We start from the raw sequence: 25295 nt of genomic DNA on the forward strand, positions 1-25295 counted from the left end.
TCGCCGAGAGCTTCCTAATATAGCACCCGCGCGAGACGAAAGCGTGGGACGCCGACGCGCGCCGCACGCGCCTCGACGAACGCGTCCTCGTCATAATCACCAAGCGAGGTATCTCCTTCATCTAAGCTCGCTGTTTCGTCGTCGTCCGCGTCGTCTGCGTCCAAACTCATCGCGCGGCGTTGTGGGGGTTTGACGATTAATATCGCCGTGAAAAGAAAGGAGGTGCCCGGGTTGTTGCGCGAGCGCGCCAGACGCGACGACTCGTGCGCACGAAACGGGTTTCAAAGGTTAAAATCCATCTAGTCCGCGAGCAAAAGCTAAATCATCGAATTCGCGCGCGAGAGCGGCCACGGCGGTTCGGTCGATGCCGGGATTGCGGGAGAGCGTCGCGGCGAACGTGCGAGACGAGGACGATTCCGCGAGACGGCGGACGGCGACGGCGGTGAGGTCACAGTCGGAGACGTCGAGCGTGTGCAAGTGAGGGAGATTGGGGAGAATATCGGTGATGGCGTCGATGCCGTCATCGCCGATGTGGTTTCCGCGGAGGCTGAGGATCTCGAGGGGAGTAGGCGACGCGCCGGCGGCGGCGGCGGCGACGTCGAAGGCTTCGGTAAAATCGTACGTGCCGCGCCATGAGATGACGTTCATGGACAGATCGCAACACTTTAGCATAGGAAAGTGACCATTTTGGAAGAGATTGGCCAGCGCTGGCATCGCCGAGTCGCCGATTCCGTTCGAACCAAGACGAAGAGTCTCGAGGCGACGCAGCGTTTTCAGCCCTCGAGGCGCTTCGCACAACCAAATCAATCCGTTATCTCCTAGAGAACAACCACTCAGATCCAAGATCACGAGTGATTTCCCTATGGTTTCGAGATATGTAGAAAGCTCGGCCGCGCCGTTGGCGTCAAAACAATCGTTGCCGCTCAGATCGAGGTTTCGTAATTGTTCGCACCGCGCCACGAGTCTTGAAGCGACGTCGGCGCCGCCAATCGCGGACACGCCAACGTTCGCCAGACGAAGCTCGCGCAAGCCAACAAATTCGATGTCACAGATTGATTTTATGCCTTCGTCGCCGATTGGGCAGAAGCTTACTTCGAAACATTCCAACTCGCGTGCGAGAGCGGGCGGAGGAAACCACGACTGTCGAAGCGCGACAATGGCTTGAGCGTTCAATCGGTCGCAACGGCTGAACTTTAAGCTCTTCAATCGACTGACCCACGAGTTTGCAACGTTTCCACTCGAATTCGTCATCGCGTGCAAAATTTCCTCGTCGACATCCTCACCGATAATCTCCAAATCGCGCACGTCCGATTCGCAGAGAAAATCTCCCAAGGCGCGCCATCCGTCGACATCGAGCCAAGTTTCGCACAACTTCAACCTAATTAGCTTCACTCGTGACGCGTGTTTCGCAAACACGTCGAGCAAACAACGAAGCGTGTCTTGATGTATTCTAAACGGCCCTTTCGCGTTAATCTCCAGACTCTCGATCGCGCCTCCGTGCGTCTCGAGTGTTGAACACAAGTCATCAGCAAAGCGCTCCGTAAACGCGTCCGCGGGTGTGATCTTGAGCACGTTTAATTCAGCATCAAACCACTCACGAGCGCGTTTCGGCATTCTTGCTCGAATTTGCCCGCGCGCGCCGCACCCACCGCGTGTGATTTCGAACAAACAAGGTCGACCTTCCAACGATTCTTTGCGAGCGAGCTCGTCGAAATCCGCCACGGGAATCAGCGTTGCGGTCCACCCACCGGCTACGATTGCCTCGTACAGCGCCCGATCCACGTGCGCCCAACGCGACACGTACGCGAGTAAAAGCATCCCATTATCACGCTCGAGCTTTGTGTGCACGACGTCTAACACATCGCGCGCCGATGCCTCGCTGTACACCACGTCGCTCGCGACGACGAGTGGAAACGTTTTTCTCGCGAAATCATCTGCGTCCCCTCGCCCCCACTCCAGCGTCCCCGCCGTCGCGCTCCCGAGCGACGTCAATACATTGTCATCTACAAAGTTTCGATTCATCTCGATCGATCGCCGTAGATCGCTCGCGACGTCGGCGTTTCCGTCCGTCAGCGTCGTCTCGCGCGCGGCGCCGCTCAGCCAGCACAGCATCCCAGGCGTCCCCAGCCCCGCGCCGAGCTCGAGCACGCGCGAGCGCTCGACCACGATCGAGTATCCTTCGTCGCTGGCTAAATACGCGCAGAGCGCTGGGAGAGCGCGCCAGGCGACGCGTCCAGTCTCGTCGCACTCGGCGGTTGAAGTGTCTTCTGGAAAGAGTTTCGGACGCCGCGTGCGCACGCGCACGACTCCGCGAGGGGTTTTGAAGGCGTGCACGTCGACAATATCATCGTCGGCGCCGTCGGACGCGGTCGGGGTCATTTCTGTGCTGTCATGGAGTCGGCGCGGGAGGCGCGCTGTGCCTCGGCGGTTGGACGCTCGGCGGCGAGTGGCTACTCTACGTTTGTGATACAAAACTATCGCCTAAAATCTACGTGCGATCGTGAAAAAAGTGCGTCTGTGACGCTCATTCGAAACAAAACGGTAAGGTGATGACGGACTCGGCATCGCGAGCCGGAAATTTCAACTCCAACAGCGCGCTCGCGATGTCGAGCATGATGGCGTCGCGAATGTCCGTCTCACTCGGGAGCTCGGGCAAAGGAATCGGCGTCAGGGTATCGCACGTCCATCGTAGATTGGTCACCGCACCATCTGGAGCTACGGTGAGCGCGGCGCAAACCATGCCGCTCGCTCGGGGAAGCTCGACGAGACGTCCGTACAGTTCCCCGAGCGCGCCCTCGAGCGTCGGCGACGCGTCCTCCTCCGTCAATGCGCCAGAAAACGACGGTTCGGGGTCTTTAAACCATCCGTGTAGTACCAACCTTCCGTGCCTCGGATCTTGAGTCCCGAAAACTTCAGTGACGCCGTGCGGTAGGCGCGGGTCGAACGCCACGAGACGCCCAAACGTCGGCGCGATGGTCTCCATGATTTGCGACCGCTCGACGACCTCGCCGGCGTCAAAATTCTTCCAATAATTCAATCGCTCGGGGCGCATTATTTGCGTTTCACCGCCCCTAAAATGTGCGCCGTACGACCCATCCTCCGCGTCGTTCTTTGTCAAACTGAGCACGAAGGCCCACGGTCCGTGCGGCACATCGGCGTGCAACTCTTGCCGCATCCCGTGCACGTAACACGACATCCACACCGGCGTGATCGCCGAGCATCCCAACTCTCTCCGTCCGTACTCCAACAGCGCCTTTTCCAACTCGCCGTACCGCTCGGCGCCGAAATAGTCCTCCGCGGGCGTTCGCAGCAGCGTGTACTGATTCGGCACGTGCCAGTAATCCCACACGAACCGCTCCGGATCCACGCGCAGCGGATCGCGCGTGCGTCCATCGTACACGGCGCGCAAATCGTTCGCGAAATCGCTCACGAAGCCATCGACGACGCGCCAGTGCGTCGGTTTTTCCGCGATTTCCACGTCGAACCCAGCGTCCGCGTCGTCCTCGTTCGTCGCCCTTCGCGTCCCGCGCGCGCGCCGCGAGCGACGGCGCGTGCGCACCGTCGTTCCCGACGCGCGCGCGCGCGCGACGCTCGACAGCGCCGACATGCGCGCCGGCGTGCGCGGTTTCGTCGCGGTTTCGTCGATCCTTTACATCAATTCGCGACGCACCGCGCGGCGTCGCGTCGCGCGCCCGTCGCGCGCGATGCCGCCCAAGGGAAAGACGAATCTCCTCGCCGCGCGCATCAAGCGCGTGATGCAAAAGGACGAGGACGTGGGAAAGATCGCCGGCCCGGCGCCGATCGTCATGGGCAAGGCGTTGGAATTATTCGTCAAGCAGCTCGTGACGACGGCGAACGACGTCGCGGTGCTGCACGGGAGCAAGACGGTGAACGGGAGTCACCTGAAGGGCGCGGTGGCGATGGTGCCCGAGGCGTTCGATTTTTTGAGCGACATCGTGGAGAAGGCGAAGGATTTGGGACCGCCGCCGGATCTGCGCGCGGTGGAGGCGGAACTCAAGGCGGCGGTGGGGGGGAAAGGGAAGAAACGAGGGAAAAAGGAAGCGCAGGGAAGCTTGGGGGACTTGGATTTCGGCGGTGGGTCGTTGGATGCGGATGATGGAGAGGATGAGACGGCGTCCGCGAAGCGGAAATCAAAGGCGAAAACCAAGGCGAAGCCGAAAGCCAAAGGACGAGCGAAGAAGGTTAAGAAGGAGGAGGATTTCATCGACGACGATGACGAGGAGTTCGTGGATGAAATGAGTGAAACTGATGAAGAATTTGATGCCGATGCGCCCGTGGAGCCGAGGGAGAAGCCGACGCGCGCGAGGTCGTCTCGCGCGACTCCGAAGAAGTACGTGGACGATTTCGTCGACGAAGACGAAGAAGACGAGGAGGCGCCAGTGAATCCCAGCGCAAAGGTGAAGGAGGAGCCCGTCGGTAATTTAGGCTCGCTTGATGTTCCGTTCGCTGGTGGATCGCTCGCGGCGGCGGCGCCAGACGTGGGCGAAGACGAGGACGATTACGACTAATAAAGACTGGGCGCGACTAGCTCTAGCGACCGCGTGTGTACAATCATGTTGATTAAGAAATATGAATCTTCACTAGCGCTGGATATGAAACAAGGAAAGATTCTAGCCGTATGTGCTGCGCAATTATGCTGCGAGCTGTGCGTGCGTGCGTGCGTGCGTGCGTGTGTGCGTGCTTTGGTGGGGCGCGAGCCCTCACGAGCGCGACTTCTCCAGACTCTTCGGTCGTAGTTGACTACCGTTGCGCGTGTTGATCTTCCAATCCATCTGATCGAGATTGACTGAAAAGAATGGGTGAGCCACCGCCTGATTCGACGTCAAGCGTCGCTTGGGGTCGAAATTGAGCAAGCGACTAATCAAATCGTAAAACAACTCTCGCGCCTCGCCCGCGAGCTGCTTGTCGATCAAGTTTCGAACGATGCCCGTTTTCCCGAGCGCGGCGTACGACTCGTTGTCAGTTTGATCATTTGGCCAATTCAACGATCCGTTGGTCGTGAAAAACTCGCTGTGCTTGTCCTTGGGCGCGCGTCTCGCGACGGCGACGGGGATGGCGCTTTCGAGGGCGTGTTGCATCATGGCCAAGTGCTCGAGGTTATCGTGGGTTTGAAATAACGCTTCACCCGTGAGAAGCTCGATCATTATGCATCCGATGGACCACATGTCGCACGGATACGACCAACCGAGGCCAAGAATGATTTCAGGGGCGCGGTAGTGTCGCGTCGATACTACGGCGCTGTGATGCCGTTCGACAAACGTCGTGCTCCCAAAATCAATCAAGCGAATCGTATGATCGACTGGGACGCGATACGTGGCGTTTTCGAGGTACGAACTCGACATCAAGAGAATATTCTCGGGCTTCAAGTCCGTGTGCACGAGTCCGAGCGTGTGCAAGTATCGCACCGCTACGAGCGTCTGCTCGCAAAAGCTCTGCACCGTCTTCGGATGAAATGGCTTGTATCGATTCGATCGCAAAAAGTCATACAGACTCGGTCCGCACTTATCAAACACCATGCACACGTGTCCTTGATAATCGAACGCCCGCCTGAGCGCGATGCAATTGAACCGTTCGCCATCCCTCCGCGACGCGTCGCCCTCGGCGAGCGTCTTCAAGACTTCGATTTCCACCATCGCCGCGTCGCGATACTTTTGTACGTTTCGAATCACCTTGATCGCGCAGCGTCGCTCGGATATCGCGTCCCAGCATTCCAAAACCCTACCGAAAGTCCCCTCGCCGAGCAAAGAGATGATCTTGTACTCATTCGTCAGCGCGTCCCCGAGCGCGTATCGCAGGTGCCCATCGGCGTCGTTCGCTCGTCCCGCTCTCGCCCGCGTCGTCTTCTTTTCCATCTCCACGTTTCCCTCGATGTAAAACCGGGTCAGCTTGGTGCGTTTCGAGCGTGCATCGATCGTCGCCACCGCGGGCGGCGTATCTCCGTACGGCGTCCCCGTCATCGCGTCGCTCGACACCGTCGCCCCCCCCCGACGTCGCCTTATCTCCGACGCCTCCCGTCCCTCAAACAACACCTGCACCGCGCCCCCCTCCCCGCCCTCGCTCGACGTCGACGCCCCCGACGACGACTTCGACGATCGTCTCGAGCTCATCCCTCGCGTCGTCGTCGTCCCCGATCGCTTCCGTTTCCCTCCCTTCGTCGTCGGCGCCTTTTCCTCGCGTCCCGCGTCGTCCCGCGTCTCCATCGTCTTCCCCCCCTCTCCCATCGCGTTCGCCGTCTTCGCCCTCCGCCGCGCGCTCGCGCGCTTCCCGAGATCTCCCCCCATCGTCACCTCGCACCCCGACGTCCCCGTCGTCGCGCTTCGCGTCGCCGTCGTCGATCGCGTCGCGCGTCCGCCGTCTCGAATCGCTCTCGCGTCGTCTCGAATCGCGCCTCCCGCGCGCGCGCGCCGCGTCGTCCCGCCCATCGCGCCGCGGGCGTCCGCCGACGCGTCTCCGCCGTCGAGCGCGCGCGGTCGAGTCGCCCGCGCGTCGTCGCGCGCGTCGTCGTGCGCGGATAACGTCGACTAATCCAAAGCCGCGGTGCGGCGCGCGCGCGCCGTCGGGCGAATCCGCGTCCGCACTGTTTGCGCATACGCATATGGCTCGATCGACGCGTCGATGGAAAAATCGCGATCGATCGACGACGCGAGGTTCGCGATCGATCGCGCGAAGTGGGTCGATCCGTCGATCGCGCCGTCGCGCGCGACGGTTCGCGTCGCCGAGGCTGACGCGCGGCCGCAGTGCGCGACGACGCGCGCTGCGATCGCTACTTTCGAGGGCTCGAGGTCGTTCGACGAGATCGCGCGAGCGAGCTGTCCCTCCTTCGCGTCCTCGCGTCCTCGCGACGACGCGACGATGCGACGACGACGACGCGCGCGCGCGGCGACGGCGATGGCGATGGCGATGGCGATGGCGACGGCGACGGCGACGCGCGCGAGGGCGCTGGAGACGGACGCGGTGATGAGGGCGATCGACGAACGGGCGTTCGCGACGGAGGAGGGCGCGAGGCTGGCGTTCACGCACGACGTGGACGCCGAGCGGCGAGCGATCGACGCGAGCGGCGCGGGCGTGGACAGCGATGGGAAAGGGAACCCGGGAATGATTTACGCGCGCGTGTTCGACGGGAACGGCGCGTCGGGGTTTCGGTTGGGCGGGGAGGACGCGCTGTGCGTCGCGCTGAGAGCGCCGCCCGAGGCGAGGTATTTCTCCTTCGCGCCGTACGTGTACAGGCGGGGCGCGCGCGTGGTGTCGGCGCAGGCGGGACATTCGATCAATAACGCGAACGCGAAGCGCGACGGTGATGTGTTGATCTTCGTGGCGACGCACTCGCGCGAGACGTTCGAGGCGATGAGGACGGCGTTCGGCGACGCGGGATACGACGAGGGCGCGGTGAATTTAGTGCCGCTCTTTGACGATGTGCGCTACGGCGGCGGGTTCGGAGATTTCGGAGATTTGCTCTCGATTTCGTTTCGCGTCGCGTTTTGGCCGTCGCGTTTGAACGCGACCGGCGAGGACGCCCTCGGTGAGTGGTCGCGATTGGAATGGCCGGCGTTTTTCGCTCGGCGCGCGAGCTCCGGCGCCGCGCGCGGCGGGTCGACGGTTTCGCAAGCGTTACCGACGCCGACGCTGAATCTCACCGTCGAGGTCGATAAACAGCATGAATCATCGACGATCGTGGCGCCGGTTGTGGTCGTTGATGGCGCCGCGCGCGTCGGGTCGACGACGCTCGTCGTCATGCCCGTCGACCACGCGCGATGCAGGCGAGACCCGTTCTACTCGCCCTGGTCCACCGCCGGCGTCAGCGTACGCTCGGCGTGTTTCGGCGCGACGACCGACGCGTTGTACTCGATCTCTCGAGACTTCATGCGCGTCGCGTCGCTTCGTCAATTTCTCATCGTCGTCAGAGGTCGCGACGTCGTCTCTCGCGGACGCGCCGCGTTCACCACCATCGCTTTATACGCGACGGGCGGGCCGATATCATCCTTCGCGAGCGCGCGAGACGTCCGCGTTCTCGCCGCCGTCGACGACCGCGCCTTCATCGTGGACGAGCGTTCATCGCTCTTCGCCGTCGCCTTCGGCTCTTCGCTCGCCGCGTGCGCGCGCGTCGCCGTTCCCTGCGTCGTCGCCGCTTCGCCTCCCGCGCGTTCGACGTTATTCGTCGTGTGTCGCGACTACTTGAATCCTCGCACCGCCACCGCGCCGGCGAGCAGACCCGCGCTCGTCGTCGACGCCTTCGCGTTGTGACGCTCGATACCGGCCAAAATCACATCCGACATCGCGGAATCGCGGCGCTCGCGACGTCGTCGTCCTTCGCCTCGGCGCGCTCGCGTCCAAATGTTTATGTTTTGCCCGCGTGTTTGTCGCCTCGGCGCGCTCGCGTCCAAATGTTTATGTCTTCCAAATGTTTATGTTTTGCCCACGCCTCGGCGTTCCGCACACTCTCGCATGCCATCCGCCGCGCCCTGCGTCGCGTGCGCCGCGGAGACCTCATCGTACAAGTGTCCGACGTGTCGTTCGCCCTATTGCTCGGTCGCGTGCTACAAATCGCACAGGGGTGCGCCCGCGACGCGCGTTCGCGTCGACCGATTGCGCGCGACGAATGCGACTTAAAACGACGACGGCGCGCTTTCAGACTGACGATGAACGACGCGCGCGCGCGATAGAGACGACGTGCGAACCGGTGCGCGCGTCGACCGCGCCCGCGGTCGCGGAACGCGCGAACGAGACGAGGGAACAGCCGTCTCGCGCGTTCGAGGAAGATTCCGAAGACGAACTCGGGACGCGGGCGCGTCGCGAGGATCTGCAACGCGTCGCCGACGACGCGAGCGTGCGAGAAAAGCTGCGAAGCGAGCGATTGCGAGAGATAATACGAGCGATCGACGCGGCGAAGGACGGTGAGAAGGCGCTGGCGAAGGCGAGGGAGGATCCAGAGTTCAGGGCGTTTACGGAGGACGCGCTGAGTCTGTTCGAGCGGTGAGCGCTCGCTGGTGAGGATCATGGGGTTCATGGATAAGATGAAAGAGATGAAGACTAAGGCGAGCGTTAAGGCGGTGGGCATGCGGGATCGGGCGAAGGAGATGATGAATTCACCGAGTGGACAGACGGCGCCGCGGTTTTCGACGACGAGTCGCAACGGCGGCGAAGAGTCGGCGACGACGACTCCACCGCCATCGCCGTATCGATACGAGTCGAATGTCGGGTTATCTATGTTAAACGTTATAGAATCGCCGGCGCCGGCGTCTCGCGCGCGTGATGTGCTTGTGGAGCGATCGAATGCGGCGGCGGCGACTCCGGAGCGACCCTCGCCGCGGCAACGACAAGAGTCGAGTGGAGTTTCTCTCGTGGATGGCATCGAGTGCGAATATTTTGATGAGCCATCCACAAGTGCGCCTTCGTTTGATCCAGTCTTAGTGTCTTTGAACCGCCTCGGCGCGGACTTCACTGTGGAGGACTTGAGCAAAGAGGAAGAGCGTCTGTCCGAGCTCGTCGAGCGCGTGTCGACGGAGTTGAATAGAGAGATTATGGCACATGGGGAAGACTTTGAGAAAGGGATAGAAAATATTGCAGAGATTTACAACGCACTTCAGTCGTCAGGGGTGTTACTGAGCAACTCTCGTCGTTTGCTCCAGCGCGTGGAGACCGACGTGAAGAGTGCGCTTCGAGTGCAAGGCTCGCATACGACGAAGGGTTCAATCATGGGCGTGTTGCAGATTCTAGAAAATATTAGGTTTTGCCAAACGTGCGAAACTAAGATACGCGCGCGTCTGGATGTTTCTGAGTACGCGGATGCCATGTCGCTGTATTCCAAGGCGTGGGAAATTTTAGAAGACATGCACGCGTTGACGTGTACGTTAACGCTTCGAGAAGATTTCGTCGCGTTGCGATGGGAGCTCGTCACCTGCGTTGATAACGTCTTGATTGATTTGTGTGGCACATTTGACGCTAAGAAGTTTGCAAACCTTTACGACACGTACCCAAAGCTTGGTCCAGAGGTGAAGCACTTGGCTGATAAGATTCAAGACGCGTTTCTCAAGGCGGTGGAGATGCAAACCGAAGGCATGTTGCGACTGCATGCCATGCTTTCGCACAATCAGGACGAGGCTGACACCAAGCGCAAGAGTAGGATGGGTTACAAGCAACTGTGTTCGCAATTGTCTTCGATGCAGTTCGTACCGTGCCTACGCAAGACACTCGAGTCGTTACATGAAATTTTCCTTTCGTCGTATAGAATGACGGCGTGGTGCGAGACGGCGATGCGCGAGGTGATTGATAGCTCGGATGCAGAGGCGATCAATAACTGCAGTGCATTGATTGCGGCGTTAGAAATTAACCGAAAACCAGTTGTTGAGATGGCGAGCGTGCGTCTGGCAGCCTTACTGCAAGCATCAGCCGCACCCAGTAACGCGGCGTTTCGCGAGGTTTTCGATCTGTGCCGCGTCTTCATAACATGCGCGGAGGCATTTTGTGGCGAAGAGTCTCGAGTTTTGCGCGCGCAGCTGGAGAGGATCGGTGATAGATACTTTGAATCGCTGCATAGCGCTAGAATGGACGCATCGAAGACGATGTTAGAGACAGAGCGATGGGTGCCAGTCTCCACAGATGCCGTGAAGCGCGTGCAAGACGATTTGAAAAATGCCATGCAGCGCGGACGAGCGGCGAATGGGCTGGGCAAAACTTTAGGCGAGACGGTGATAACGACTTTTACCTCGGAACAAGTCCTGAATTCTGAGTCGTTCATGAAGTTCATCGACCAGCCGAATCCATTCGTTTCAGAGTCTGGGAATTCCTCGGCGGAGGAAAATCACTCGCCGCGAGACATTCTCGCACAAAACGTCGTCGCCGCACATGAGACGACGACCACCACCAACACCACGGACGACGTCGACGATGGGTTTGATGAAGAGATCAGCAATCAGAATGGCGATAAAACCGGTCTTGATCGCGTGGGCGTGAAGATTACGGCGTCTTCGTTGTACATTCTTCAGGGCATCGTCGAGTACACGGCGCTGATGCAAGTAATGCGGCCGAGCGTGCCGGTGATTTTCAACGGTATCTGTCAACTCTTCGAGCTCGCACTAGTGAAAACTTTTAACGCTTTCGGGCGAACGGAAGCTTTGCTTCCCGAATCGCACGACATGACGCCGCGGCTGCGAGGTACGTTGTCTAGACTCGGGAACTCGGGTGGCGCCATGGCGATTCGACCTACGATTCGGGGACAAGGGGACGTAGACATCTTGTCCAGCGGTAATTTGTACGGTTTGAAGGAGCGCGGCATCGCGCTCGAGTCGCTCTCGCGCGTCGCCGATGAGTTCAAGCGCATCAAGGCGCGTGTGAAACGCTCGCTCCCGCTCAAAGACGCCGCGCTGGCGGATCGCTTTTACTCGCACACCGTCGCTGCGGTGGACGATTTGCGCGAGCACGTGTACAAGAACGTTGCTTCATTATTGCTCAACATTGAATTTTGCGCAGAAGCGATCGGAGACGGCGATCCAAACTTTGCGTTGGTGAACTCTACGTTCGTGGGCAAGTACAACATTCGCGAGACGCCGTCGAGGCACAACAAGTGGGTGGACGACGTCCAGGCCGAACTCTTACAGTTCACCACCAAACTCGCCTGCGCCGACGTCGCACCTGAAGCTCTGGATGTTCTGTGGCAGCACGCCGCGAGTGTGATCCAAGACTCTCTCGTCGATGGTTTCAGCAAGGTGAAAAAATGCACCGACGCCGGCAGAGCGCTCATGGCGCTCGACGTCGAAACCCTGCGCGGCGAATTCGCGAAACTCGCCCCGTCCCAGTCCCTTGCCTTCGACTGGCGCTACGTCAGCACCTACATCAACGCCTTCTACGTCCCAGAAAAAGACGTCGAGAAATGGATGCAAATCCATCCCGAGTTTTCCAAAAAACAAAAGCTCGCCTTGGTCGCCCACAACGCCTCGGCGGATCGCGACAGGCGCTGGACCGCGAAATTCCGCCAAGACTTGCTCAACGCCATCGAAACCGACACGTTACTCTAGCGCCTCGTGTAATCGAACGCGTTTTAGGCATTCACTCGGCGCGGTGCGACGCATCCACCGCGCGCGTCGTCCGCTCGCCCCGCGCTGACTAGGCAACTCCAATAATTCCCATCGCGCCATTTCACGAAGCGCGACGCACGACGCACGCACGCGCGCCCGACGACGCCGACCTACGCGAGCAAACGCGCACCGATGACCGCAGACGACAAGAAACTTCACACCCACGGCTTCTGGGCGCGATTCTGGTTCGGAAAGAAGCACAAGCACCAACCCTCGGCGCCGCTCCCCGGGTACATCAATGAGATGATGAACCCGGAACATCACACCGGTGACTCGAAGAACGATCTGGGAGAGTTCATTCGACGACGATCGATGGATGAGCGGTGCACGCCGCGAACGAGCGCGTCGAGCGAGGAAGAACAGTAGGGCGGCGGCTGCTCGGGGAATGAATCGCGCGCGCGCTGACGAGGACTGGGCGACCGGGACGCTCGCGAGCGATGAAACGGATCAGAGAATGATATGTGCTCCAACGCGAACGTCTGGATCGAACGGACGATGTAAAACGCGAACGATGACGCGCGCGCGGCGAGGGATACCGCGACGCGCGCGCGTGTACCAATTTTGTATTTCAACGTACGAAGCTGTGCGAACGACTCGCGAGACGTCGTCTCCCGGCGAAGGGTGCTCTTAAATGGCGCTGGCTACGCGTTATCGGTGAGCGCTGAGAGTTGCGATTTGAGGTCGAGCAAGACTTTAACCGCGGCTTTGACGTCGTCGTCGGCGTTCGTGAGCCCCGCGTCTTTGAGCGCTCGCACCTCGGCCGCCTTCGCGTCCACCGCGGCGGATAATTCTTCGATTTTCGCCGCGTCAACCGCCGGAGCTTCGCCCGTGGGCTCGTCCACTCGCGTCACCCAATGGCCTTCGTCGTTCACGACGCGAACTTCGCCGTCCGAACCGTCCGGCTGAAGACGCACGACGCGATCGAAGCGCACCGCCTGCCCCGTCTTGTTCCCGTCGCCATCCTTCATCGTCCACACCGTGGCGTCTTCAATCCTAAATTTCGCCCCTCTCGAGCTCACGCGCACGCCGCTATAGTTCATGATCACCCCATCGCTCGCCGCTCGATCCAAAAGCGCCCGTCTTTCCGCTTGCGTCGCCTCGTCCGCCTCGTCCGCCGACTTTTTACTCGACATCCCCACGAACGCGTCCCACTCCATCTCCCACAGCTCCAGCGCCGCTTGATTCCCATAATTGAACACATCGTTCCCATCGTGACTCGCGCACGCGAACGGCGCTCGAAACAGCGCCCTCGCCGCGTCGTGCACCATCACGTTCCCCTCCACCAGCTTCGTCCCCGTCGCCTTTTTATACGACAGCCCGAGGTCCAGCGCGTGAAACACCATCTCCGCCGTCTCGTGTCGCGCCGCCGACGTCCCGCCCGACCCGATCGCCGCTTCGTCTTCGTCCTCGTCCCCTGCCGCGCCGTCGCGCGGCGTCGTCGTCGCCAGATCCCTCGCGAACTCGCGCTGTTTCGCCGCGCGCGCCGCCTTTCGTTTTTTATCCTTCGCCCGCGCGCGCACGTCCCGTCGCGCTTCGCGCGCGCGCGTCGTCGTCGCGCGCGTCGTCGTCGCGCGCGTCATCGCGCCCGCCGTCATCGCCCGTCGTCGCCGTCGTCGTGTGCGGCGCGCGTCGCGTCGCTGGCGTGTCCATCGCCTCGTATATATAGTCTACGTGTCTACTTTTATATGGGATTAGACCACATACATTGACAGTTTCACACGCGATGGACGCGACACCCCCGACCGACACTAAACCCTAAAGATTCGCGCATGTGCGGTGCAGACGATAAAGACGGACGCCCCGTAGTGCGCGCCGCAAAACGCCAATCAACGCGACACTCGGGTGTAAAAAGATGGTCGCGCGCCGCGCACCACAACACCCGCCATCGCGCGCCGCGCGCGCCGCGTCACCGACGCGCGCTTCGGTCGATCGCGCGCGCGAACGCACGATGGACGATTTCGACGACTTCGTGTTCGGGTTCGAGATCGGGACGACGACGACAAACGGCGCGACGGCGACGACGACGACGATTCGCGACGCGATTCGACATCCGTTCGACGTCGTCGCGTTCGCGACGCGGAGCAAATCGCCGACGCCGGCGCCGACGCGGGAGGAGGTCGAGCGCGAGGCGGCGGCGAAGGCCGCCCTGAAGGCGGCGGCGCGGCGGGAGCGGGAGCGACGGCGAAGCGCGAGGCGGCGGTTGGCGCAGACGGAGGCGCAGCGCGAGGCGGAGCGCCTGCGGAGTCGACGACGACGCGAGGCGACGACGAGCGCGCGGCGGGCGAGCGAAGCGCGAGGGAAGGCGCGAGGACGCGCGCGCGCGAGGGAGACGGTCGAGGCGGCGGCGACGCCGGCGTCAGCGAGCGGGGACGCGGCGGCGAGGAAGAGCGTCGGCGAGCGGCGAGCGGCGACGATTCGCCTCGGCGCGCGGCGGCGAGCGGCGGCGAGCGGCGTCGCCGTGAATTGAATTCGCGCGCGCGTTTCGCGAGCGCGCGATCGGTCGTCTTTCGTCGTCTGTTTCGGTCGCCATCATTTAATCATCGTCGTCATGATAATGTAAACACTCGTCGTCACGATAATGTAACCACCGCCGAACGTCACTTCGTCCCGCGTCGCGGCGCGCGCGACGCGAACGACGCGCGGCGATCGATGACGAAGTTCGAACCGCTCGCGAAGGGCGAGCGCGGGCGCGATCGCGCGCGCCCGAGCGCGGCCGAGCGCCGATCGCGCATGGAAACATTCAAGCGCACGGGCGCGCATCCAGAACTAGAGATCGACCCGGACGACGCGAGACGCGCGAAAAGGCTGGCGAACGTCGCGCGAAAGAACGCGTCGAACGTCAAGGCGTTCGTCGACGTCGAGGTGGCGGGCGAAAACCGAGGGTCGGTGGTGATCGAGGTGTTGGAGGAGGCGGCGCCGCGCGCGGCGAGACGCTTCGCGGAACGCTTGGAGGCGACGGAGGGCGATCGCGATGGGGTGTCGTATCGAGATTCGTGCGAGATGACGACGGTGGACGATGAGTTGCGAGTGAGTTTCGGGGTTTCGGGGAAACGGGTGAAAACGACGATCGAGGTGGAGGGAGAGCTCACGCACGCGGCGGCGGGCGTCGTCGGCGTGGATCGAAGGAGCGGGGAATTTTGCGTGACGACGGCGGCGTGTGAGTCTTTGGACGAATCCGCGCAGGTCGTGGGGAGGGTTATTAGTGGTTTAGAGATTTTGCGCGCGCTCACGCACCGCGAGAAGGGAGAGAAGGTGCCGACTCCGGTTCGAGTGACGGCGTGCGGCGTCGTGCGCGGCGGCGCGGACGTTTCGGCTCTCGTCGGCGTAGCGGCGCGAGGCCGCGCCGAGGCGGCGGCGAAGGCGCGTGCTGAAGCGGAAAAGATTAGAAATGAGTCTCAGCACGACACGCTGAAGCGTCTGCGCGCGGAATCGGCACAGAAAGGGGCTGAGATGAACGAAATCGTGCGCTCGACGTTGGGAAAGAAGCTGAAAGAGGCGCCAAAGAAGAAGCCGGGCGCGGGCATGCTCGACTCCATGCTCGGTTCGTCTTCGAGCGATTCGGAGGATTAATGGCTGGATCATAATTCGTTCAATAGAAATAGATTGCAATAAACAGTAGCGGCAAATCGTTAAATTTCGGCGAGCAAAGCGTCGATGATTTCGACGTCGATGGCGGCGGGCGCTTTTCCCTTGGCCATATCGTATCCTTTCCTTCGCTCGCGGTCTGTGGGTGGCGTCAGCGATTGCTCGCCGAAGAAGTTCGTCTTCGTCACCACGCTCAATACTTCCACATCGTCCGGAGCGTCGTCCACGCGCGTCGTGCTGACGTGGGCGATGAACTGCGCGAGATTTAACCGCTTCGTGTAGCCTTCGGAAGTATCGCCCCTTTTGAGGTACAAATCTTGAAACTTGACGTCGTACATGTTATCGACCAACCGCGCGCTGTAATCTCCGAGCAACAACGGCCCATTACCGCGCAATTGCCCCGAACGCACGACCGTCAACGCGTATCCGAGCTCCTTCGCCCCGCGCTCGAGCGTCGCCTCCGCCGCCGCGTACGAATCCAACAGTCCCTTACTTCCATCCACGTCCCCTCCGATCGGCAGATTCATCTGTCCAACCTTCACCATCTTTTGCACCGGTCGATTCTGTTCTTTGAACGGATTTTCATCCCGACGATTCACCCCCACGCGCGACAGCGCCACGACGCGTTTCGCCTTCGTCGCCCCCCTTCGCACGCTCGCCGCCGCCGCCTCGCTCCTCGCCCCGCTCTCGTGCGCCACGATCACGACGTCGCTCGCCCGCATCGCTCGCTCCACCGCTTCGTCGTCGTTTTCGTTCACCAGCGCGCACTTCATCATCGCCGCCGCGCTCGTCCCGAACCGTCGCTCGAAGACGTCCTCGGGCATGTCCCGCGGCACGTACGAGTCCGCGTCCTCCACCACCAGCGCCACGCCGTCGCCGCCGCGGCGCGCGAGCATGCCCGCGATGAGTCGTCCCGTGAGCGAGCGCGCGCCGACGACGCACACGCGCGCCGACGACGCCGACGACGACGCGACGCGAATCATCGCGCGTCCGCGCGGATTCGACGCGCGCGTCGCGCGTCGCGCGCGCATCAGCGCGCGCGAATCGACGCGAACGCGCGCGCGCGTCGACATCGCGCGATTCGCGCCTCGCGTCGACGTCGCGGCGTCGCGCGCGCGTCGAGGCGCGTCGACGAGTGTCGATCGCGGCACAACGCGACGACCGAGCGCGCGCGCGCGCGAACGCGCGCGACGCTCGAGCGCGCGCGCGCGCGGTGAGAGCGTCGAGCGCTTTTGCGCGAGGCGAATCGCGGCGACGCGGACGCGGGCGAGGCGCGCGCGGGGGCGGGCGGGCGCGCGGGACGCGCGCGGGCGGTGGTGTCGAGGGCGATTCGACGACTTCGCGACGATATGGCGTCGCAGCGGTGCGTGATTCGCGAGCGAGACGCGCGGTGCGCGGTGCGGGGGGGTCGTGAGCGTCGTTCGCGCGCGGTAGGGGAAGCGCGCGCGACGGGGGGCGCCGCGAGGGAGAATTTGAGTCGTGTTCTTAACAGAATTGCGAATTTGAATTCGGGCGGAAAGTCGACGATGACTGACGACGCGCGAACGCGCGACGCGCAGGATGAACGGACAAGGCGCGAAATTCGGACGATTTGTCTCGATCGGACGCGTCGGGGAGCCGAAACCGGCGCAATTGCCGAGCGAACGGCGCGAAGGCGGCGACGAGGACCGAAGCGCGAGACCGACGCCGGGACGGGACGAAGGACGGTGGCGAGACGAGAATGAATCGATCGATCCGCGGCGTCGGGAATCGGGAGACGGAGGCGCGCGACGATATGACGATGGGTACGGGCGAGAGCGAGGGTACGGCGATCGGGATCGAGGGTTCGGGTCGGCGTCGTTCGACGGCGGCGCGAGGCGGAGTCGGGACGACGACGGCGGTTACGGAGGGAGTTGGAGGTCGGCGGATCGGCGGATGAGCGGGGAACGCGCTGGAAGGGATTATGGAAGCGGTGGTTGGCAAGACAGGGATGATCACCGCGGATTCGGGAGACAGGCGCGGGAGAGTCCCGATCGCGAAAAGAGTTGGCGGCGGCGAGAAGAACCGGCGACGGCGACGGCGACGAGACCGGTTGCGACGGCGCCCGTCGTTCGAAGGAGCCTGGACGTGAATCATAACGCGGAGGGTGCTTTAGATAAGCTACACATTCCGCACGGCGCGCACGAATGGGGACAAGAAGACGACGATTTTGACGATTTGGCGCCTCCAGCTTGGTTGCTGCAGGACGAACGCGGCGCAAGCGGAGGCGACGACAGGCGAGCGCAACATCGCGTGCCTGAGCCGCGTCAGAGCTCCAGATCGCCACCTACGTCTCGTGTGAAAGCGCTCGTGAGGCCAAAGGGAGATGGTGGGCACTTCAACAGCGCGAAACTTCCGGACCATTTGAAAAATTTGAAGCGCGAACCCGGCGAAGAGAAGAAGCTGTGGACGCCTCCGGAACCGGTCGGAGGCGCGGTTAAAAAGCGTCCAGAAAAGGTACACAGTACGCCTCCTAAGGCTGTACCTAAAGTCACGCCTAGGAGCGTACCAGAACCTAAGACTCGCAGAAGCATGGACATCAGTCCCGTATCGCGAACGCCGCCTCAACCGCGCAAATCGAGCGCGTCCAAAAGGCAGCCTTCGCCTTCGGCGCCGCATTTACCGCCGCCTCATCCTTTACAACAAACACCACCACCGGCTCCACCTGGGGCTCCCCCACCGGGCGCTTCTAGAGCGCCGCCTCCGGTTCCTCCCGGCGTGCCGCCGCCGGCGACCCGGGCGCCCCCGTTGCCGCCGACTCCGCCGCCCCCGTTGCCGCCAGGCGCGCCGCCGGCGAGGCCTCCACTGCCGGCCGGTCCGCCACCAGCGATGCCACCGCTTGATGCGGCTTTGAAAGCCAAGTTAGCTGTCTCTGAAAAGTCTGCGCCCGCTAAAGCGGCGAAGAAAAAGAAAAAGAAGAGCAACATCTCCAGAACCGCGTCGTCGTCAGAGAATTTAGAGGACGCCGCGGAGAACAAGACACCGCCGCCGAAAGCGAAGATTGTCAAGGGTAAGTCGAAGGGCAAGAATTCAAAAAGTTCTTCGCACGACAATCTCGCCGCTGCGGCGAAGAAAGATGGCGGTTCTCCACCGAAACCGAACCTTTTACCAAAGGCAAAGGACAGCCCGGTGGGGAACGCGTCAAGAGCGGAGTCAAAAATCAGCATCTGATGCCGTCATGTATAAACATACCACTCTACACACGACACAGTTATTTCTATAATCAAGATTTACCATTAGCTACAACTACACTACCTACATTTACCTACGAATACGGCGTCGTGACGCCGAAGATGCTCTCGAGAGATGTCGCGGCTGTCGCGGAGCTAACCCCCGAGGTATCGACCACATCGAAACACTCCACTACCGCCTGATCGCTCGAAACCCTACAGGGTTTCGTTCCACACTTACACGAGCAGCAGCTATCGGCGCTCGCGTAAAAATGCTCCGCCGGCACCACCGCGAGCGCCGCGCTCAGCGGCGCTCGCCAATACAGCTTCGCCGAAAACGTCCCGCTCGCGCCGTTGTACGTGATCGCCTCGATCTCCACGTCTACATTCGCTTCCAAATATTTCCAACCCGTAATATTCCCCCCGCTCTCACTGCTCGCGACGACTCCACCGTTGACGCGCAGCGCACCGCCGGCGTTCGCTTCCAGCGCGAACAGGTGCGCGCCGGTGACGTTCGCGCGCAGGCGTCCTCGAAAGCGCGCCAGCGCGTTCGCATCGACGGTTTGCCCGCTCGCCAGCGGCAGGCTCGAGACATCGATCGACGTAACGTTGGCCGTGTGCGCGGGCGCCGCGCCGCGCACGTCCGGCACGCGCGTCGGCGCGACGGGATACGTGAAGACGTCCAGCCTCAGGCCGCGGGCATCGACCGGGACACTCGAAGAAACGGTCGACGTGTTCGCGATGTCGATCGCGGCCGCGGCGAAACGGACGCGCGCGACGACGAGGGCGATGAGGAAAAGCCGGGCCCGCGCGCGGAGGGACATCGAGGACGGTGCGCCGAGGAGTGGGGCGAGGAGAGGCGCGAACGGGACAAACAGTTACTTTGGTTTGACGGTCGACGCGTGTTATTAATGCGTCGTGCGTCGTCGCTAGATGCGATAACGGCCTTGTGGTTGACCTGCGGCGCCGGGAAGGGCTTGCTTAGCGATGGCGGTCTCGATGATGTTCTTGACGTAGTTCTTTCCTTCCTTGACCACGCGCTCGGTGGGGCCTTCGATGAGGAGGTAGAGCTTGCGATCGCCGGGGGCGAGCGGACGCCCGGGGGCGGCGTATTGCCCTTTTGCCGTGACTGCGGCGCCGGTATGCTCCATGATTTGCACTAACGTGTCTTTGTGAGTGACCTTGTAGCGCGCGAATTGTGGGAAGTCGTTGATCTCGAGCTCAGTCTCGAAGTGCGAGCCTGACTGCGTCGGCCCTCTGGACGTTTTTGCGTGCTGCGCGTTGAGCGCTGCGGCGAGGGCGGCGGCTTTAGCGGCACCCGCCGATGCGCCGTGCGCAAGCGCGTAGCTCTGAGCCAATGCGATCGCTTTCGTATTTTGCGCGCCTGCAGCTTGTTTTTGCGGCTGCTTCATTTTTGCAAAAACGGATTGCGCCGCAGCTTGCGCGATCTGCGCGGGCGTCAAGCCACCCTTGGCGACGAGCGCTCCTGGCGTGTGCGCAGCCTCCGCCGCCGCCGCCGCCGCCGCCGCCGCTGCTGCGGCCGCTTGTGCTGGTGCTTGAGCAGCTGCAGCTGCTTGCGCCGCGGATGCTTGCGCTGCGGCTTGACCGGACGGACCCACAGAGGCGTAGATTGGTCCTTCGTCTTCCGCATTGCCATCGCCGAAGACTGGCTCTTCGTCACTATCGCTCTCACCATCGTCTACATCCAGGCCAGCCGCTCGAGCGGCGTCACGCTTCTGTTTGCGCAAGAGGTCTTGCTCTTCTTGGTTGAATTTGAATCCAGAACCACCGAAGCCAGAACCAGCGGCACCGACGAGACCCTCCTTGCGCTTACGAGTAAACTCATCCGCCATTGCTTGCACATCCTGCGGGACGTTTTGCTTCGACTCTTTAAGCGCCTTGACTAAGTCGGGTGCGAACTTTTCTTCGTCTTCTGAAATAAACGTTACTGCGGTCCCTTTCTGGCCGGCGCGTCCAGTACGTCCAACTCTGTGCACGTAATCCTCCAAGTGGTTAGGCGTGTCGTAGTTGATGACGAGCCTCAAATCCTTGACATCCAACCCGCGAGCGGCGACGGAGGTGGCGACGAGGATGTTACAGACGTCTGATTTGAAGTCTGAAATCGTACTTTGTCGGTCGCTTTGTTCTTTACCGCCATGTAAGCTCAAACACGGATAACCGCTCTTGAGCAATTCCTTAAACGTCGAGTCCGCCTTGTCCTGGCTCGCGACGAAGATTATAATCTTGCCGCGCTCGTACCATTCGCCGAGTAATTCTAAGACTCGTAAAAATCGATCTTCTTCGGGACGAAGTTCCACAAGCTGCTCTATATCGGAGTTCACCACGGACTTTCCACCGATTTGGATCTCGATCGGGTTGTCCAGCGCGGCACGCGCCAACGCCTCCATCGTGTGCGGAAACGTGGCGCTAAACATCACCGTCTGGCGATCCGGACGAAGATTGGCCAGGATGCGAGTAATTTGTGGTTCAAAGCCCATATCGAACATACGGTCTGCCTCATCGAGCACCATGTAAGTTACTCTACGCAAGTTTGTAATTTTTCCCGAACCTGTCGTCAGCAAGTCAATCATGCGACCGGGCGTGCACGCGACGATTTCCGCGCCGCGTTTCAAATCGCCAATCTGCGCCGCTATACCCGAGCCACCGTACACGGACACGGCCGAAAACCCCATGGCTTTTCCGTAACGCTTGCAATCTTTACCAATCTGCGTCACCAACTCTCTCGTAGGTCCCATGATCATACCAATAGGTCCGTCGCCGGAGGCGAGGGGCTCCTGCGCGTTGATGTGGCGCAACATCGGTAAAATGTACGCTAAAGTCTTCCCGCTACCGGTTTTCGCGACCCCGATGCAATCGCGTCCGGACATGATCACGGGAAGCGCTTGTGCCTGAATAGGCATCGGCTTTTCGAATCCAGACCGGCGAATCAGCTCATGCACGCGATTGTTCAAGCCCGCCTGCGCCCACGTCTTGATGGGTTTCGGCACCTTTTTACCTCGACACTTGATTCCGTCCAACTCCACACGAAGCTGCTTCACCTCCGCCTTGGTCATCGACGCTATTTCCTTCGCTTCGATGTAAAAGTTTTTCTTCACCGGTTCGTAATCGATCTCGTCGTGATTCACCGTCCCGAGACGTTCAGTCTTGCTCAATTTCGCGGTTTGCTTCTTTGCCCACGCTTCGTCGTCGTCGTCGTCGTCATCTACCTCAGTTTTTGCTTCGACCGCGTCTTCCGACAGAACATCCGTAGTTTTAGCTTCATCTCTTTCGGCTTCGTCTTCGGACGACTCGCCTCCGCTTGAGTCGAAGACCTCGTTCATGACTTGCGCGCGTTTGGACGTTCTTCTATTCTTCTTCACCGGCACATAATTCACCGCCGCGGTCGGGATCACTGGACGCAAAACCTCGACGACAGACTTTTTCACCCCCAAAACCAACGGTTTCGACGTCGACGCGCCGTCCGCGGAGGTGCCTCGCGCGCCAATCTTCCCCGCCGCCGCCGCCTTTTTCGCCGCCGCCGCGAACACGCTCATCAACGCGTCTTCCTCCGAAACCTCCATCGGCGTCGCTTCAGCCTTCGCCTTTGCCTCTAACTTGGCCGCTTCCTTTTCCTCGGCCTCGCGCTTAGCGCGCTCTTTCGCCTTTTCTCGCTCCTGGTCCATCGCGTCGTCGTTCGCCGCCATGAAAGCGTCGAGCGGGTCGTCGTCTTCATCCGTCGTCTCCCCCTTACTCCTGGACCCACTCCTCCCGCGTCGTTTCGCACCCCCCGCGACCGTCGTTTTCGCCTTTTTACCCCTCTTCCCATCGTCCTCGTCCGCGTCCGCGTCCGCGTCCGCATCACCGAGCGTCAATTCCGGCGGCGGCTTCGACTTCGCCGAATTCGACCCGTCGCCGTCCTCCTCCTCCTCCGCCTCGAACAATCCTCGCACCGCGCTCGGCCTCGCGCTCGGTCTTCGCGCCGTCAGCGCGAACGACGCCGAGCGCTCCGACGCCTCTCGTCCGCCCCCCGCGCGCTCGTTCGCCCACGCGCGCGCTTTCGCGTGCCGCCGCGCCTTGACGTCCGCGTCGTCATCGTCCTCTCGCTCCCCGTTCTCCGCGCGTCGGCGCTTCGTCGCGCGCGGTGGCATCGAACGCACCCTCGTCGAGCGTTCACCGCGCGCGCTCGACGCGTGGGCGTCCGCGCGCGCGCGCGTCGTCGCGAAATGTCGATCGAGTCGGTTGGGTTTCGCAATCGCGACGCCGCACTTCGAGACGCCGCGCGCGCTTCCGACGCGTTTCGGACCGCGCGAGCGCGAGGCGGGAGGCGCGGGGCGCGTCGACGCGCGCGCCGCGCGTCGACGAGCGCGCGCGACGCGCGAGGGCGCGCGCGCGGTCGATAATCTGAGATTTCGAGCGCGCGACGCCTCGAAACGACGTCGACGCCTCGAAACGACGACGCGCGCGCTCGAGAGAGATGTTCTCCAGGTTCGGCGTCGGTCAGGCGCGGTTCAACGCGAGCTATCGCGCGTACCCGGTGAGCTTCATCGATCGCCCGCAGTTGGAGCTCGGGGACAAGGTGATCTTGCCGCCGAGCGCGCTCGAGAGGCTGACGCGGATGCAAATCGATGATTACCCGATGCTGTTCGAGGTGACGAACGCGAAGGAGGGGAAATCGACGCACTGCGGTGTGCTGGAATTCGTCGCGGACGAGGGGGTGGTGTACTTGCCGTATTGGATGATGCAAAACTTGTTGCTGGGCGAGGGAGACATCGTAAAGTTTTCGTACTCGACGCTGCCGAAGGGGACGTACGTGAAGTTGCAGCCGCAGACGCAGGACTTTTTGGATATATCGAATCCGAAGGCGGTGTTGGAAACGACGCTGCGGCAGTACACGTGCTTGACGGTGGGAGATACGTTTGTGATTCATTACAATAACAAGCAGTATCACATCGACGTCATCGAGGCGAAACCGGGGGACGCCATCGGAGTCGTGGACACGGATTGCGAGGTTGATTTCGCACCGCCGCTGGATTACGTCGATCCTTACGGACCAGACACGACGAAGTTTGAGGATACGAATTCTGGGGCGATAAATGCGCCGAAGACGGCCGACAAGGCAGACGCGGGAGCGTCTGGCGACGCGGCGACAAACGGCGAAACGCTCGCGGCGCCGCAACCGGTGGTGAATACTTTTCTCGCGTTCGCGGGTGGTGGGCATCGATTAGACGGTAAAGCGATCTCAGAAATCGCCCCGAAAGAGGTGGAGATTCCGACGTCTTCGCTCAACGTCACCAAGGAATGGCAGCAGCTTCGTCAAGGAGGTGTTTTGGGAGGAGAAACTAGCAAGGAACCAGAAAAACCCGCCCCGGACGCCGACATCGACCGCAAGCGCAGCGGCAAGGTGGTGTTTGGTGGCGCGCGCGCGGCGGCGATCGCTCGCAAGAAAGAGAAAGCCGCGGTTGCGAAAAAAGACGATTCCTCGAAAGACAAACCGACGTCGACGTTCCAAGCGTTCCAAGGAAGCGGGAACAAGTTACGATGACACGATTGATTGATGTGTACACACTGAATTGAAAATGAAAATAGCAAGCAGCCTACGGTTATTATACGATGCGATGATTTCGCGTTTTCGTTCAAACGAGCAACTGTTTTTTCACGTAGGCTCGAATCGCTCGACGCTTCTCCACAGCCTTGAGCGTCCACATATCCGCCACCACGTCCTCATCAACCATGCGATCGACGATTTCCTCCGCCCGCAGTAAATCATTCGACGCGCTGCAGCAATTCAACAGCACGTTATACGTGACGCTCGTCAGCGCGATGTCATGCTTTTCCCGCGCGCCGTTGACGAGTTGCATCGCTCGTCCCCAACCCGGCGGATCCATATTCAGATACCCTTTCGCCAACTCCGCCACCGCCACCTCATCCGGCGCGCACACTTCCTTTTCAAATATCTCATCGTACACTTTTTGCGCCAATTCCATGTTTTTCCCGTTCACGCACGCCGATATGCACGCCGTCGCCGCGAACGCGTCCGGAGTCACCCCCTCCCGTCCCAGTCCGACGAGCAGATCCACCGCCGTCGCCGCCGCGCCTCGCTTCGCGCACTCCCTCAGCTTCGTCGTCGTGTCTTTCAGTATTCTCATCTCCTCGCTCGACGCCATCGCGCGCGTCGCGCGCATCGCGCGCGTCGTCGTCATCGGGACGCGCCGCCGCCGGGACGCGTCGGCGCCGAAAGACGCGCGAAGGAGCGCGCGCGAGCGCGCGAGCGACGCCGTGGACGCCATCGGAGCGTCGGAACTCACCGCGCGCGCGTTCGTGCGTCTCGCGAGGTCGTCGTCGCGACGCGGTGTGTCGGCGTCGCTCGCGAATCACATTCGCGAGGCGAAAACGCCCGCGCGAGGCGAACCACGACCACTGACTGACTGAC

At 61.5% G+C, this 25295-nt stretch overlaps 15 protein-coding genes across 15 annotated transcripts; 8 read left to right on the forward strand and 7 right to left on the reverse strand.

The window, feature by feature from the left end:
• Nucleotides 1-288: 288 nt before the first annotated feature.
• On the reverse strand, nucleotides 289-3607 carry OSTLU_16663 (predicted protein; the record flags this gene model as incomplete). Its single annotated transcript, XM_001419667.1, has 2 exons — nucleotides 289-2386; nucleotides 2559-3607. The coding sequence occupies 2 exons, from the start codon at nucleotides 3605-3607 to the stop codon at nucleotides 289-291; spliced, it is 3147 nt and encodes a 1048-aa protein (XP_001419704.1).
• Nucleotides 3608-3704: 97 nt separating this feature from the next.
• OSTLU_34929 (predicted protein) lies at nucleotides 3705-3998 on the forward strand (the record flags this gene model as incomplete). The annotated part of the gene is made up of 1 exon (XM_001419450.1): nucleotides 3705-3998. A coding segment is annotated over one exon (294 nt), but the record flags the coding sequence as incomplete, so codon positions are not given.
• A 627-nt stretch (nucleotides 3999-4625) lies between these two features.
• On the reverse strand, nucleotides 4626-5977 carry OSTLU_50484 (predicted protein). The gene has a single exon (XM_001419668.1). It carries the CDS (start codon nucleotides 5871-5873, stop codon nucleotides 4722-4724), a length of 1152 nt encoding a protein of 383 aa, XP_001419705.1. The 5' UTR covers nucleotides 5874-5977; the 3' UTR covers nucleotides 4626-4721.
• Nucleotides 5978-6909: 932 nt separating this feature from the next.
• On the forward strand, nucleotides 6910-8262 carry OSTLU_16666 (predicted protein; the record flags this gene model as incomplete). The annotated part of the gene is made up of 1 exon (XM_001419451.1): nucleotides 6910-8262. The coding sequence occupies one exon, from the start codon at nucleotides 6910-6912 to the stop codon at nucleotides 8260-8262; it is 1353 nt and encodes a 450-aa protein (XP_001419488.1).
• Nucleotides 8263-8456: 194 nt separating this feature from the next.
• OSTLU_33363 (predicted protein) lies at nucleotides 8457-9343 on the forward strand. Its single transcript, XM_001419452.1, has 2 exons — nucleotides 8457-8572; nucleotides 8682-9343. The coding sequence occupies exons 1-2, from the start codon at nucleotides 8464-8466 to the stop codon at nucleotides 8993-8995; spliced, it is 423 nt and encodes a 140-aa protein (XP_001419489.1). The 5' UTR covers nucleotides 8457-8463; the 3' UTR covers nucleotides 8996-9343.
• Nucleotides 9344-10896: 1553 nt separating this feature from the next.
• On the forward strand, nucleotides 10897-12032 carry OSTLU_50546 (predicted protein; the record flags this gene model as incomplete). The annotated part of the gene is made up of 1 exon (XM_001419453.1): nucleotides 10897-12032. The coding sequence occupies exon 1, from the start codon at nucleotides 11028-11030 to the stop codon at nucleotides 12030-12032; it is 1005 nt and encodes a 334-aa protein (XP_001419490.1). The 5' UTR covers nucleotides 10897-11027.
• Nucleotides 12033-12224: 192 nt separating this feature from the next.
• OSTLU_33365 (predicted protein) lies at nucleotides 12225-12458 on the forward strand (the record flags this gene model as incomplete). The annotated part of the gene is made up of 1 exon (XM_001419454.1): nucleotides 12225-12458. One exon carries the CDS (start codon nucleotides 12225-12227, stop codon nucleotides 12456-12458), a length of 234 nt encoding a protein of 77 aa, XP_001419491.1.
• A 557-nt stretch (nucleotides 12459-13015) lies between these two features.
• Nucleotides 13016-13435, reverse strand: OSTLU_10568 (predicted protein; the record flags this gene model as incomplete). Its single annotated transcript, XM_001419669.1, has 1 exon — nucleotides 13016-13435. A coding segment is annotated over one exon (420 nt), but the record flags the coding sequence as incomplete, so codon positions are not given.
• A 1306-nt stretch (nucleotides 13436-14741) lies between these two features.
• On the forward strand, nucleotides 14742-15662 carry CYN14 (Peptidyl-prolyl cis-trans isomerase, cyclophilin-type; the record flags this gene model as incomplete). Its single annotated transcript, XM_001419455.1, has 1 exon — nucleotides 14742-15662. One exon carries the CDS (start codon nucleotides 14742-14744, stop codon nucleotides 15660-15662), a length of 921 nt encoding a protein of 306 aa, XP_001419492.1.
• A 42-nt stretch (nucleotides 15663-15704) lies between these two features.
• On the reverse strand, nucleotides 15705-16808 carry OSTLU_33368 (predicted protein). Its single transcript, XM_001419670.1, has one exon. It carries the CDS (start codon nucleotides 16658-16660, stop codon nucleotides 15722-15724), a length of 939 nt encoding a protein of 312 aa, XP_001419707.1. The 5' UTR covers nucleotides 16661-16808; the 3' UTR covers nucleotides 15705-15721.
• A 218-nt stretch (nucleotides 16809-17026) lies between these two features.
• OSTLU_33369 (predicted protein) lies at nucleotides 17027-18873 on the forward strand (the record flags this gene model as incomplete). Its single annotated transcript, XM_001419456.1, has 2 exons — nucleotides 17027-17040; nucleotides 17237-18873. 2 exons carry the CDS (start codon nucleotides 17027-17029, stop codon nucleotides 18864-18866), a joined length of 1644 nt encoding a protein of 547 aa, XP_001419493.1. The 3' UTR covers nucleotides 18867-18873.
• An 87-nt stretch (nucleotides 18874-18960) lies between these two features.
• Nucleotides 18961-19689, reverse strand: OSTLU_33370 (predicted protein; the record flags this gene model as incomplete). The annotated part of the gene is made up of 1 exon (XM_001419671.1): nucleotides 18961-19689. One exon carries the CDS (start codon nucleotides 19687-19689, stop codon nucleotides 18961-18963), a length of 729 nt encoding a protein of 242 aa, XP_001419708.1.
• Nucleotides 19690-19794: 105 nt separating this feature from the next.
• OSTLU_34710 (predicted protein) lies at nucleotides 19795-22206 on the reverse strand (the record flags this gene model as incomplete). Its single annotated transcript, XM_001419672.1, has 3 exons — nucleotides 19795-20367; nucleotides 20533-20992; nucleotides 21068-22206. 3 exons carry the CDS (start codon nucleotides 22204-22206, stop codon nucleotides 19795-19797), a joined length of 2172 nt encoding a protein of 723 aa, XP_001419709.1.
• A 1133-nt stretch (nucleotides 22207-23339) lies between these two features.
• Nucleotides 23340-24407, forward strand: OSTLU_34773 (predicted protein; the record flags this gene model as incomplete). Its single annotated transcript, XM_001419457.1, has 1 exon — nucleotides 23340-24407. One exon carries the CDS (start codon nucleotides 23340-23342, stop codon nucleotides 24405-24407), a length of 1068 nt encoding a protein of 355 aa, XP_001419494.1.
• A 91-nt stretch (nucleotides 24408-24498) lies between these two features.
• On the reverse strand, nucleotides 24499-25029 carry OSTLU_33373 (predicted protein; the record flags this gene model as incomplete). The annotated part of the gene is made up of 1 exon (XM_001419673.1): nucleotides 24499-25029. One exon carries the CDS (start codon nucleotides 25027-25029, stop codon nucleotides 24499-24501), a length of 531 nt encoding a protein of 176 aa, XP_001419710.1.
• Nucleotides 25030-25295: the final 266 nt, after the last annotated feature.

This window comes from Ostreococcus lucimarinus, chromosome 9 (genome assembly GCF_000092065.1).
Source record: "Ostreococcus lucimarinus CCE9901 chromosome 9, complete sequence".
Classification (NCBI taxonomy): domain Eukaryota; kingdom Viridiplantae; phylum Chlorophyta; class Mamiellophyceae; order Mamiellales; family Bathycoccaceae; genus Ostreococcus; species Ostreococcus sp. 'lucimarinus'.